This window comes from Xyrauchen texanus, chromosome 30 (assembly GCF_025860055.1).
Source record: "Xyrauchen texanus isolate HMW12.3.18 chromosome 30, RBS_HiC_50CHRs, whole genome shotgun sequence".
In the NCBI taxonomy this organism is placed as follows: Eukaryota; Metazoa; Chordata; class Actinopteri; order Cypriniformes; family Catostomidae; genus Xyrauchen; species Xyrauchen texanus.
In genome coordinates, this window is record NC_068305.1 from 16,380,958 (window position 1) to 16,396,127 (window position 15,170).

The 15,170-nt window shown below is 35.6% G+C and overlaps 1 protein-coding gene across 1 annotated transcript in view; it reads left to right on the forward strand.

Annotated features, from left to right (window-relative positions):
- LOC127623534 (beta-1,4-galactosyltransferase 6-like) overlaps nt 1-15,170 on the forward strand; it is a 38,183-nt gene that overhangs the window by 15,170 nt on the left and 7,843 nt on the right. The window contains exons 2-8 of the mRNA XM_052097903.1: nt 2,832-2,948; nt 3,082-3,195; nt 6,386-6,507; nt 6,960-7,076; nt 10,951-11,138; nt 14,174-14,296; nt 14,554-14,655. Of these exons, the coding sequence (XP_051953863.1) occupies nt 2,832-2,948; nt 3,082-3,195; nt 6,386-6,507; nt 6,960-7,076; nt 10,951-11,138; nt 14,174-14,296; nt 14,554-14,655 (883 nt within the window). The remainder of the gene's footprint in view (nt 1-2,831; nt 2,949-3,081; nt 3,196-6,385; nt 6,508-6,959; nt 7,077-10,950; nt 11,139-14,173; nt 14,297-14,553; nt 14,656-15,170) is intronic.

A 15,170-nucleotide genomic window follows, 5' to 3' on the forward strand; every position in this document is an offset into this window, starting at 1 on the left:
AACAACCCCACTAGCACTATAAAAGCTCTATTCTCCATACATAAATACAATCGCTTCCTGTTACTGGGTCACGAGCTTTGAGTATGCGCACTGAACGGGACACGCGCGCCAGGGTGGTGGGGGAGGGGGCATGGTACGACCGTTTGATTGACACATTTTCTGTCCAATGATTCTAGATGGTCTTGAAAATGATTGGCTGGAGTTTTTCGAGTCCTGCCCGTTCCACAGATGATTAAATTGCTTAATTTTCATTTCAGTGCTTCTAATTTACAGCCAGTAAGTGGGTTAGGAATAGGATTTCAAGTTATTTTGAAAAAATGGTCAAAAAAGAAAATCACATACCCCACCTTTAAATTACTCTTCACACGCCTCGTCGGAGTGAAGCTCTCCCGCTCCCCTTCAAAACCTCTTCCAGTCAGACAGCCCTAACAATTAATAAAAGCTTCCTACCTTGTTTGCTTGATTTGCCAAAAATGTCACCACGGAGTGATTGCCCGCTAAATCCTCCACCAAACTGTTATAGCACTTCACTTTTAATATATTTGTTGAAAATACTTTGTCCAATTAGGCCTATATTATTCACTTCAGAACACCCTGACTTGTATATAGAGACACAATAATCAATAGCGTGACTGCACAATATTCTAGTAGAACTTACCTTAGGTAGTCCAATGAGTCTTATGTCAGTCTAAAGTAGCTAACCATCACTCTGGAAAAAAGAAGAAATCCATTAACATTAGGGAGCGAGAATTTCTTGGTTAAGCTTAAGTTTTGTGCGGTTAAGCAGAGCAGTGTTTCCCCTAATTTTATTTTTAATTAACCACTAGTTAAACACGGGTAAAAATTGGTGTGTAAATCCTTCATCCCATAGTATGATAGGTTAGCTAACCTGGATCCGATAGTAAAGTATGACATGCTTGTGCTCTCGCACCATTTCAGTACAGAGGCTTCTAAACTTATTGCCAAATAAATTGATATTTGTCGTTATTATTGGCATATCTGGGGGCTTGGTGGGAGTTGTTCTATGGGAAACACTGGAGTGTTACTGCAGCCTACACCTTCCATATCACCATCGCCATGAGTATAAAGGAATTGCGTGAGCTGGGCCCTGCATTGGTTTGATGACAAGCTAACGTTAACCATACCCAGCTCTGTATTGCCACTAATGTGCTCAAAAGCAGCTACAGTACACAATATAAAATACAACTCAAGTTGCTGAAATATAAAAACTAGACTACCAGGCTATTGTTACTATAAGTGGTACACATCATAATGTTTCTTAAAACCGTCAAAAATGCATAAACATTTACACTAATTTTAGAAGACTATCATCTAACTAGCGTTAACGTTACCATGACTTAACGATCGCTGGTTTGATTCAGCAAGTCTGAACACTTAAACACAATTTGGCCAATTCAGTTTAACATTATTTCATGACAAAATTCTATTTTGTCTTGCATTATTAGTAGAGTTAGAATTAAGTCCCATGCGCTTACCTTCTTTACGAGTAGCATCTTGATATGAGAAAATGGCAGTTGAATTGCTGGTGGAAAAATGTGGAAAGGAGGTAGACGTCATTACGTCAGACGTACAATACTTAGAGAAACCTAATTGACCGCTTTTAATGAAATTAGAATAGCAGGTTAAGAGAACAAGGTTTATTTTCAAGTTTATATAATCCACAAAATTAGACTGAAATCACTAAATCAAAAAGCTGAATGAGTCTCATTCAACAAATGACATTACTTCAACTACTGCTCAAGTACACTTTTTTACAGTAAATCAGCTGTTAAGTTTGAATATTGAATATGCCATATTACTTACTGTACGTGGACTAATAATTTAAGCAGTAATTTAGCAATAATTGTAATTATTATATACCAAAGATATACATTTAAAATCATTTTAATTTGCCTTACCTTAACAAACATTATTACAATATAAAATACAATATAATGCTTAAAAGATGCTTAAAAGAAACTGGAGCGCAGCTCATATCTACCATTGAAATCTGCTACTCTGAAGAACAACACGGTTGCATACTTCGTGACATGGTAATTTAATATTTTAATCAACATTAATAATCGCGATTACAATATCAAGGGTAGTAATCGACAATTATGATTTTTCCTATAATCGTGCAGCCCTACACCCTCATGTTGTTTCAAACTTGTATGACTTCTGTGGAACACAAATAGAGATGTTGGAAAGAATGACAGTCTCAGTCACCTTTTACTTTCATTGTACAGTATGAAAAATATATGTAATGAAAGCAAATGGGGACTGAGATTAACATACTGCTTAACATCTTGTGTTTCATGAAAGAAAACCATTGACAGTTAAATGTTTTATGTGGACTATCCCTTTAAATAGTACTGTTCTATATTGTATATTTTTTTGCTGTATTATCCATTGATGGTACAGGTTTAAACAGTTGTTTTTTATTCGATCTTACTGGCCAAACGGGGTTATTTTTAGTGGACTAAAGGCTTAATGATATAATTGTCCTTATGAATACATTTGCTGGATTGCTTCTCTTATAATGCTGCTCGTGAAATTTCCTTAAAGAAAGGAAGAAAAAGGTTTACATTTTGACTTTTTTTTTTTTTCTAATTTATTGAACTAAACAACAGAAAACAAGTTCTTTCGTTTTACTCTCCAAGTACAGTTTTACATATGCACATTTGCAAATTTCCGTTTTGTCTGGGTGTTTTCTTTTTCTTAGTCACACTTCGTCATGGGGTGATTTTAGTGTTATCACAATTCACAACTATTGTTTCTTCTTAACATTTTATTATCTCTCTTTCTCTCTCTCTCTCCCTCCCCCGTAGTCAACACGTATTTCTTCATGGTACAAGCTCAGGGTATCATGTTACGAGACAATGTATGGACAATTGGCCACATGATCAGGCTATACACCAATAAGAACAGTACTCTGAATGGGACAGGTAAGAGAAAAAGCACGTGCCTGCATACATAAATAAACCCTTTACAATAACTAGCCTACTCTTTGAACTCAATCCCATTACCAAATGTCCTGTTCCTTTGCCTTAATCTCTGTTTGTGTGTTTGTTATGGAAGATTATCCAGATGGGAATAACTCAAGTGAATTTATTGCTCAGCCAACCACATACCTACCTGAAAACTTCACCTTTGCTCAGAACCTTCCCTGCCCTGAGCGGTTACCTTCTATGAGTAAGTGACTTAAGTTAAACAAGCATGTTTCCTCTCAGTTCCCCTTATTATAAGGTTCATCACAGCTATTTGCTGCAGCAGTCTTCATTGCTCCATGTTGTGTAGTTGTGTGGTTCTCCTCTTAGACTGCATTCAATGATATTGAGAGCTGAAAGTTTAGGCTAGTTTATTCAATAAATAAAATTCCAACATTTACTCACTCATGATGTAACAAACCTATATCATGTTCTTTTTTACAAAATATCCTGTTGATAGTGACCCACTTTAGAGAAAATGGCCTGAAAGGATCGTCATAGTCTATGTAACTAGTGCATTATTCAATGTCTTCTGAGGCAGGGACTAAAAACGGTTAAAGGAACGAAAAACCGTTCCGGAGTGAAAACTTTTTTTTAAATGCTGGTAACCGGTTATAACTTGTTAATTTCATTCTGACAATTTTTTAATGAAGCCAGAGGATTTATCAAAGTAAATTCATGAAACTACTGCCCTTCATGTTGCCTAAAAAAACTAAACAAGTGCTTTGATCCAGAAGGAAACTGCTGCATCACACATTTCTTTGCCTTTTTAACAGCTATAATTAATTTCTACATATACATGCACAGCTCATCCAGATACAAGGAAAACATTATAGAAGGCAAAAAGTATATTTCTCAGTTGTCGAATTCTTCATTGAAGAATTGTGGAGAGTGGTGGTGGTGTAGTGGTCTAAGCACATAACTGGTAATCTGGTAATCAGAAGGACGCTGGTTCGAGCCCCACAGCCACCACCATTGTGTCCTTGAGCAAGGCACTTAACTCCAGGTTGCTCCAGGGGGATTGTCCCTGCCAAATGCATAAATGTAAATGTAAATGAATTATTGTTAGATATGATGCATTTATATAGATTCATTGCGACTGGGGTTTGACAGAGAAGTAGATACGTAATAAAAATTATACTGAACTGTTAATTAACTTTAATTATGCTTATTATGATTTCTATGCTGATAAATCCACCACACAGGAAAATAATTTACTGCTTATTTTCTCTTATTTTTGTGATGCAAGTGGCTTTTTTTTGGGCTTGTTTTTCCCAGACCAGGTTTCTTGTCTCTCTTGCAAGATCTGGCAACACTGCAATTTGGTATTTCAGCCACTCTTAGCACAAGAGTATACTGTCATTTTAAAAAGAACATTATTAACCATTCTTTTATTTTGCTCTAACCGGTTAACATTTGGACAGGTGTCTGCGGAACTTCTGAAACAGAATGAAAAAAATACAGTTTTTGCTCAGAACAACCTGAAATTAAAAACATTTAGTTTTTAGCCCCTGTTTTGAAGGCATACAATGGAACCAAAATTTCAACTGAGATCTTACGTTGTATACCGCTAAAAACATGCATTGCCATTGTTCACTAACAATAGCATGCATGTTTTTATGGCTAAACAACACTTCTCTTATGCACTCATGCAAATGACTTTAATATAATTGTGAATAGAGTTGTTAGCATGTTGCTAGGCTAACATTGCAATACTCTTAAGGCCACATCAACACTAAAATGTCTGCTTTTGAAAACTTGTTTTCAAACAACGTTATCAGTTTTCCAAACTATATGTTAATGAAGAGCATTTTTGAGGCACTCCGGTTTTTGTGGAAGAAAACGGCATTCAAGTGTGACTGAGATGGAAACCTAGTGAAATCAATGTTTTTTTTTTTATTAACCATAACTTTTTTTTTTTTCATAAATAATGGGTAAAATAAAGGCAGATTTAATTGACCTTTTATATATATATATATATATATATATATATATATATATATATATATATATATATATATATATATATATATATATATATTCATTATTGAATGAATTATATTGTAGTTGAGTTTTCTCACTTTATGCATCATCTTGGATGGACCTCTTCCAATGAGTTTGTTGCAGTGCATTATGGCATTCACTTATGCAATGCTGCCTTAGAATTTAATTTTCTTTTAATGGTAGTATAATTAATGTAATATCCTAACTTTTTGAACTGCTTTTCATGTTGGGAGTGCCATATGATGCCTTAAAATGCTACCTACAAAAGTATGGTTTGAAACGAGCTCCTTGATCTAGTACAAAACACACCTATCACACATTTCTCATGTAAATTTCTTGGAATTCTAGCTGCTTCTCAATGTGTTAATGTGGTCAAGTTTAGAGGTACAGATACAAGCTGCATCCAAAACCAAAGGTTGCTGTCTTGTTGCCTGGTTGCACTGTCAGTAAATGACTCAACAGAGAGCGTTTGCGTACAAAGGTACATCCAGAAACCGGTTTTGGACAGACTACTGGGGCACCATAAGTCACATCGTTGCTAGGATAATCAGCAACTGATTATCACCATCTGATCTCCACTAAACCACAAAGGACTAATAATCTAGAACAAAATCAAGAGTGTTTTGTGTATATTTCATTACTAAAAAACTAATTTCTCACAAGAAATGGATTCAAATGTTGGAAAAAGTTCATTTATTCACAAATTGGCTATCAACCGCCTCTTTGGAAACCTTTTTTTTTTTTTTCTTCAGCTTAACTGTTGTGGAACCCCACTCACTGGATTGTGGGATTCCACAGGCAGCAAAGGATACATCTATGCTGCCTTCCAAAATCCATCAGATGACGGTATCTCAGTTAGACAGGATGTGAAACGAACATTGAATTCGGATGTGCCTTGATCCCTTCCTACCTCCATATAAAGCCTCCGAAGGCAGCATTTTCATGTTGGTGCCAGACTGGCTGGTTTAAATATTTCTGTAATTGTTACAAGCATTTCCTGGTATTTTCACACACAACAGTCTCTAGAGATTTACTCCGATTGTGGCCAAAAACAAAAAACATCCAGTGAGCGGCAGTTCTGCTGAAGGAAGTGCCATGTTGATGAGAGAGGTCAACTGAGAATGGCCAGACTGGTTTGAGCTTCCAGAAAGGCCACGGTAATTCAGATAGCCACTCTGTACTGTGAGCAGAATAGCATCTCGGAATGCACAACACGTCGATTCTTGAGGCGAATGGGCTACAACAGCAGAAGACCACGTTGGCCACTTTATTAGGACCGTAGTGTATGATTTTATGCTTCCAAAATGTGGGCACTTTAGATGTATTCCAGAAAAGAAACAGTTTTTATTTCTTACCTGGTTGGTTGAGTAATGCAGAGTGTTTCCTTGCAGAGGGTCAGATGGACGTCAACATGACAGAGGTTCCTATAGACGTGACTGAACTGAGGCTTAAACACCTGGACATTCAATTTGGAGGCCACTGGATGCCCAAAGATTGCAAACCACGCTGGAAGGTATGTTAATTTGGTGGTTACATATTTTGGATGTTACAACTTACCCTGGGTCTTTTTTTTTCGGGGGGTTTGAGATGATTTAAAAAATGTCACATTGCTCTGCATGTTTTTCACATAAGTTCAGCACAACTTCATCATTGAGCTCATTCAGATGAGAAATTGAAGCGTAGATATGAAGAAAATGAACATGCATACAGGAACGGAAACTCTAAATTATTTGGGTATTGAATGATGTTTTAAAAGTATACAATTTTCAGTTGTAAAAAGTGCAAATGCTAAGTAACAATGAATAGTAATAAATTACAGATGAAATGACGATCATGCATTACTTATTAAATCATCACTAGTAGATAAACATTATTCCAGCTTGAGCAGGAGAGATGTCAACTTGTATCTCTATTTTTATGTGTTCTTTTAGGGCATCAGAATAACTGATTTTGTGTTTTTCCCAGGTGGCCATATTAATTCCATTTAGGAATCGCCATGAACATCTTCCCATTCTCTTTCAGCACCTCGCTCCTATGCTCCAACGCCAACATTTGCAGTTTGCCTTCTATGTCATAGAACAGGTGAGCACATTCAGTTCTGTGCTGTGATGTTGTACTGCCATCCACTGGTGTTCATTAGCTATTAGTGGTGCACCGATCAGGAAATTTTAGGCCAATACCAATCTCTGATTGACTGATACCGATTTTTAAGAAAAGGCCATTTGTCATAACTTTTGCAAGTTATATTGTGCAGTTATGTGTTTATGCCCCACACAGTGAATTGTTTGTTCATGATACGTAATGCATTCACTAATGTTAACTAATGGAACCTTTTTATAAAGTTATCAAAATGACATAAAAATTACATTAATTGTGAATTTCTAACATTTATTTGTTTTGAAACTGTTATGAATAGTTCTGTTGTTAATAACAAAAGGTAATTGTGACATACTGGTAAGCTGTAAAAACTAGGGCTGCACGATATTGGAAAAAACTGACAGTTGTTTTTCTGCGATTTTATATATTGCGATATGAAAAAATACAGGATGACTTCACCAGATGACTTGAATAGCTCTATTTGAGAAGAATTTATTATTCTAGAATGATTGGGGTGATATTGTTGGGAGCTGCATCTTCATGAAATAAAAAAATAAATAAAAATTAAATACTTTTTTACTTATTTTGGGTAGTTTATTTGAATATAATAATTAATACACTGTTTAATTCACCATGGTTCCATTGTAATTATGTAATAATCTTCTATCAATTCAGGCTAAAGTCAATGATCTAACATGTTATGATATTAATAATGCATGTTGCTTACCCTAAAATAAAGGGGCTCATTTGTGAATGAAGTGTATTGTCTAGAAGGGATCCAGGAGATTACAGGAGGCTTTATCGCTGTACTCCAACCAGGTTATAACAAAGCATTACACTGAGGAAGTTTCATTATATATATTTCACAATAGGGAATTAATGTGAATGAAAAAATATGTCATTTAACATTTTATTACATTACAAATTAAATTACAAACCTTTTTTTTATTTTTATTTTTTATAGAAAAGTAAACGATTAACATTTTTTAATTTAAACCATTTGAAAATTAAAAAAGAGCAGCTATACACCAACTCTTGAGTGGTTTACAAAAATACAACATCAAATAAAATGTTTATAAAACAAATAACTTAACGCAATAATTGTTGCGTGATGGCATTCCATACCGCTTGTCAAGTGAACATCCAGAGAACATTTCTTCAAAAAGTAAGATCTTTTTTTTTTATGTTTTTAGAGATGAACGTAGTTTGGTGTGAAAAGTGCAAATCTATCCCAGAACTGTAAAGGACCTTGTAAAAATGCTGGAGAAAACGGGTAGACAAGTATCTATATCCACAGTAAAACGAGTCAAAATAATATATCGAAATAACCTGAAAGGCTGTTCAGCAAGGAAGAATCCACTGCTCCAAGACCACCACAAAAAAGCCAGACTACAGTTTGCAAGTGCACATGGTGAAATGTCCTCTGGTCTGATGAAAAAAAATGTAACTGCTTGGCCATAATGACCATCGTTATGTTTGGAAGAAAAAGGGTGAGGCTTGCAAGCCGAAGAACGCCATCCCAACCATGAAGCACGGGGGTGGTAGCATCATGTTGTGGGGGTGCTTTGCTGCAGGAGGGACTGGTGCACTTCACAAAATAGATGGCATCATGAGGAAGGAAAATGATGTAGATGTATTGAAGCAACATTTCAAGACATCAGTCAGGAAGTTAATGCTCTGTTACGAATTGGTCTTCCTAATGGACAGTGACCCCAAGGGCAACAAAGCCAAGGTATTGGAGTGGCCATCATAAAGCCCTGACCTCAGTCTGATTTTGTGGGCAGAACTGAAAAAGTGTGCGTGAGGCCAAAATTCCAGCAACTTTATTATATTCATTTTTGACCTAATATTGACCTTAATACATGCCAGTCTATTGCATACTGTAGCAACTCAAAAACAAACACAATGTTAAGCTTCATTTAACAAACCAAATGGCTTTCAGCAGTGTTTTATATAATTAATTTATATAAGTTATTTTCTAGTACCAAATTAGCAATTTTGCATGATTACTCAAGGATAAGATGTTGGAGTGATGGCTGCTGGAAATGGGACTGTCTAGCTTTGATCAAAAATGACTTTTTTCAAATAGTGATGGTGCTGTTTTTACATCAGTAATGTCCTGACTATACTTTGAGATCAGTTGAATTTAAGTACTAATTTCCTTCCAAAACAGCAAAATCTGTATATTATTCCAAACTGGCTACCAGTGTATGTATATACAGTATATGTACTGTGTAGATGTTTGTTACGATTATGTTTAGGGTTAACGGGAATAATATTAAATAAAAGATAGATGGTAAACTATTTGTGTACTGGTAAGCAAGGACAGACCCAAGATATTCCAAAATTCCATGAGTTTATTATATATATAAGACTTGAGTGGTAAGTGCAAATAATGTGTAGAAGAAATATTTATAATGCATACAAATTGAAGTTTACAGTGACACACTAGGTGGGGAGGGGCAAAGGGACATGGATGGTACCAAAGAAAAGAACTACAAACAGTTTAGACCTCCTAAACTGTCTAAAGAAAAATAATCTTCAGCGTCAGTGAAACCTTATTTAAACTATCCAAGAAATAAAGATTACAGAGGGTGGCGCTCACCCCTAAACCTAGAGAATCTAGACAAATTCATGAATCCTAGGGGTTGCACTAGGGCTGGGCAATATGGCAAAAAAATTAAATCTCGATTTTTATCAAATTTAAGGGCAATTCATGATTCGATTTTGTTTTTTAATTTGTCAACTTTTAATGTACTCTAACATGATTTAAATGTTATGTTCTTTATTAGAATGCAAGACAACCTGGTTCAAGAAATCCAAGTTCTTTTCATTATAGGAAACAAAGGTGTGCAAGAAAAATTTACAAAATATACCACTGGGGGAAGTTGTCAACAGACTGTAAATATAAAATAAATTAAAATCTAATAAACCCAGATGTTCAGAATGAATAGAATAAGAAAACTGAAAAATTATTATCAGCCAGTGTAGGTATTCATTTGATCTAAAGTCTATCTAGAAAGATATCTAGAAATCAATATCTATAAATGATCAAGTTTATCGTGAAAGTTCTCATCATGTATATCAAACAATTTGTGTGTATATTCATAAACCCTCCAGCGGTTCACACTGAGCAGCGCAACAATATGAAATCATTTATCATTACAATTCAACTCGCAAAGTTTGTCAAAATGAACGCTTGTCAAATGTTGCTATAGATGCAGTACACTAGAAACACGTCACAGAACAAAGCAATAATTTGTGATCTATCTGAATCATCATGGTAAAAGGAGCGGTGGATGTTTGATTCCCCATATATAGCCTCTACATATGATTTGAAATGAAGCGCCCGTAACGGTCACGTAACTAACGCTTTTTTATGGGTAAAAGGAAAATAAAGGAGACTGTTCATCAACATGTGCACACCGAGGCCAGTTATGGTCTTAAGCTGGTGTTTACATGGATGTTGGATGAAATTGAGCTATAATCACACAGTTTACGGTATATTAGTGATATACCTCTATTTTTTATATCAGTCTCCATGTTTTTTAGCCTGTCATGTTCGATTTTTTTTTTTTTTTTTTTAATGTCGACGTTGTCGATAATGTTGACTTAATCGTTTCAGCCCTAGAGGTGTAGTCACTCTGTTAACGATGATTGACAGTACCCTGGACCAATTGCAAGTGTCTGTGAAGATGATTGCAAAAAGAGAGCGTGTGAGAGAGCAAACACAAACAGACACACATACCGGTTCCATGTGGAAATGTAGTGGCATTTATTGAAAAAAGTTAGGATAATTTTGATTGCATGTTGTCTTTAAGATTGTCTGGCCTATAATAATTAGTAATTCTGTTTTCAGACAGGTACTCAGCCGTTCAACCGTGCCATGCTGTTTAATGTGGGCTTTAAAGAGGCCATGAAAGACCTAGACTGGGACTGTATGGTGTTTCACGACGTTGATCACATTCCGGAAAATGACCGTAATTACTACGGTTGTGGTCAGATGCCTCGGCACTTCGCCGCGAAGCTCGACAAGTACATGTACATGTAAGTAAACCACCAGAAAGCACTGATTTACTTCTCCAAAGTTATTTATTCTTTACACTACACCCTTTTTATTGTTTCCACCCTCTCTCCTTTTTAAGCATAATCATATTTGTCTTATTGTTTTACAATTAATGTTTTCTTTTTTTTTGTGTGTGTGTGTGTCCAAGCTCTTGATGTTTCAGGTCTTAAATTCTTAAAAGTTGAATTCGGAATTTCAGTCAAATTTTTTAGACTTGTAATTAAAACTGTTGTAGAGGTATAGATTATTACATTTTGTTTGTGTGTTTGATAGTACAGACTGTTGTTGTCATCTACCACCTGTAGAACCTCGCAGATCTGAAGGGAAATATCCAGCGTGTTTGAGTCTGAGTGTTTAGTTAGTTGGTTGGAGTGTTTGTTAGTGGTTGAGGTTTTGCCATCTGAGTATTAAAGGTGATTGCAAGGCATTTTTCACTGAACCAGTGATGAATAATCTACAGTTTTGAAATTCATATCAACAAAATGAAATCTGGAAAAAGTGCTTCACAAACCAAACTTTTGAATAGACAGTCAAGCACACGTACAGAAAATGGTGTTTCGTAGTCTTTTTATGTTATGCTAAAACAACAGCTCATCAACCACAACTTCCCTATTATTCCCACTGAAATGTGATTTGTTGACTTAAGAATTGGTGTCATACAATGTTTGTGTTTAGCTGCGTCACGTTCTTCATCACAAGATGAGCTTGTGGGAAGGACGAGGTGGAGATAAAGTTTGATCTCATCATAATTATTATCTGTAGTCCAACTTGAATTTCATGATCTCCCACATGTTGGAGGTTTTTTGGTCTGCTTCTTTTTGCAAAGTCACTTATGGGTTGTTTGCTTGAATCACTGGAATAGTTTGCATGTCAGTTGGGTTAGAGAATATGCAGCAGCATATTTGGCCTTCCAAAACACAACATTTCACAACAAGTTGCAGTATTCCTAATGTTCTGGCATTTATTGTTGGAAGCTTGGCATTCTTCGGGACCCTCATGAACATGGTTGCGTGGCTAAAGTTAATTGTTTCTATTATTTATGGTTTCTCAAATTCTCAGCGTTTTCACAATGGTTCGTAGTAGGTAAGTGCAAGGATATTCGACCTTGAGTTAACCACGGACACGCCTCCTATTAGAAAAGAAAAATTATTATTTGGTTATTCTACTCATGTAATAGAGGTCTGTTACCTGACCCTAGCCCAACAGGATCTACAATCCGTCTGGTTTTCCTGCCGGGATTGGGTTAGTTTTTCAATTGTTGAGTGATTTAGGGGCTGTTCAAACGTGTTTTTGTGTGCGTTTGCAACGTAGTCTCATAGAATGATTGTTACTATAACTACATTGTTGCAAACTGACTTATGTGACATGTTTTACATTTGCTGCAATTTCCTGGTAAAATTAATACTGAAATAGGTGCTACAACAACTGTGCGTTTTATTAACTTTCTCACAAATCATGAGTACAATGGCTGATTATCATTTTAGAAACACTTATTTTTCTCACTATTACTCACACGCTGCTATTTTATGATATCTAAACACTTTTGAACACCCATCATTTGAAAAACAATACATTTTAATGCTTGTATTACAGAACCGCCTACATTTATGCATGTATTTCAACATGATTAGCTTGCGCGGTATATTGCCTAATAGAGTGTTTGACTTTGGACTCCAAAGACCAAGGCTTGAGCCCAGCCTAACATGCAAGCTGACAAATGAAACAAAAGTGACATGGAAGCAAGACTAAATGACGTGGTTAATTCAGAAAATGTGCTTTTCATGTCGTATTAGCTTTTTCAACACTATAGGTTAGGTTTAGATTAAGGGTAATAATATCAGTTTTGTTCACCATTCGTTTGCTTTTAGAACACTATTGGTTGGGTTTAGAATAAAGTTTTAGGTAACATGAAGGCTTTACTCATTAAAATCTCAGGACCGCCCCATCTTTAGTGTCCAGTTTAAAAGAAATCCAGTATTTTGTAAACGCATCTCAAGACACTTGTGTTCTGTTTTCTTTAAAAAAAGTTTTTCACCCGACAAAGTTTCAGCACATGATAAACGGTAAGCCGATGTTTTTTTCACTTTTGCTATGTTGTGCATTCTAACAAGTACATACAAAAACATGACAAGTTTAATGCTAAGTCATTTAAAAATCAAAGCAAGCTAAAATCAAGAATCTACTTAACTGCAGCAGTGTAATTCCTTGCATATGGCAATAGTGTTTGATGCCTCACGGAATTGTGAACTTGACCGGTCCGATCATGTATCTGATTTGGCACTTAAATAATGTTTTATCTCTTGGTTAAGAATACTGCTGCAGGCAGTGACAGTTTGATTATTTTTGTTTGACTTTAGTGTGAGTGTTTTCATTATTTGAAGATGCAAGCATTGTGCAATTTAGGCTCATAGCTCACTGTGCACTTTATTCCCTTCTATTTTGAGTAGGGTTTGACTCCATTGAGTTGCAGTAAAAGTTATTTATTTCCGAGTCCCCACACACAACAAACAACCGAATAACTGTTCATTAACCCTCACGTTTAACTTTTCGTGCACATTCCTTGTTCATAAAACTTAATTTGTGTAATGAGGTGTAAATTCAGCCGTCATTGTAAACCTCTGATTGACTCTCAGAAGTGTTTGGATTGGTGTATTTATAATGTAACTATTTTAAGCATCACCATGGATCAGTTTTAGACCCCGCGGTGAAGCTTTGGCTGCTTGAAGATATTTTTTCCCCCTCTCGACATATCCTGGGTGAAACCCAGGGTTTTCTTCGAGGGGAGATTGCAAGGGAGTAAATATGTGCTTTCTCTCCTTGTGAAGTGGCATCACAGTCTAAACTCTTAAAGACTTGTTCTTTGTTACCTATTGCTTTCAAGTGATTCCTGATGGTAAGGTTTCTGTTTCATTCTTTTTATTTCCCCTCATCACCCTTATTTTCTGTTTTAAAATATTTTTCATGTGATGGTGGAGTAGAGGTAGTTTAGATTACTAAGTGTGAATGTTTATTTCAGTCTTCCCTACAATGAGTTCTTCGGTGGAGTAAGTGGACTTACTGTCGAACAATTCCACAAGATCAATGGCTTTCCCAATGCGTTCTGGGGCTGGGGCGGAGAGGACGATGACCTTTGGAACAGGTCAGTTATGTTGAACCAGTTGTATGTGCATAATCATAAGACCAGCAAAACTGGTGATTTATAACTGTCCAGTTAATTTGATATCACAGGTTTTTTTAATTTTTTTATTTATAAACTGCCCATTACATCCAGCAAACACTTGCATCACCAACACGCTTTTTTTGTTACTGATGGATGTGGTATGTTATCATAAACAAATAGATGTACTGTACATATAATAGAAACGTATGTTGTGAGTGTGTTTTTCTTGCCATCAGGGTTCATTATGCAGGTTTCAATGTGACTAGGCCAGAGGGAGAAATTGGCAAATACAAATCAATCTCCCATCACCACAGAGGAGAGGTCCAGTTCCTGGGGAGGTCAGTACATATACACACTAGCTTGGCTGTGTTATGTAAGCAAAACTTCACCATATTATTTAAATATTACAATATTATATATATTTACTGAAAGATGTTAAATGTACTTTCAAATAATTTTTGATATTCATTTTTACTCCAGTTTCATGTTTTTTGTTGTTGTTTTGTTTATCGCATAGCTATACAGAAAGCTATGACAAGTACATGCATGACCCTGTTTACAACTTGACTTATAAGGATTTTTGGTAACATATGCTTTTTATAGTGATATATAAAAGTGATTCAAAAACTGAATGTGGAGGATTTTTTGATGAGAAATCTTTCTGAACATTTTATTCAAAGTGTAATAGTAATTTTTCACATTATTAATGTCCTGACTGATACATTGTGATCAGTTGAATGCCACTTTGGTGAATAAAAGTACCGATTTCTTTCCATAAATGCAAAATCTGTACATTATTCCAAAATTTTGGCCACCAGTGTATGCCTTAGCAATGTACATTTAAACTCAGTTT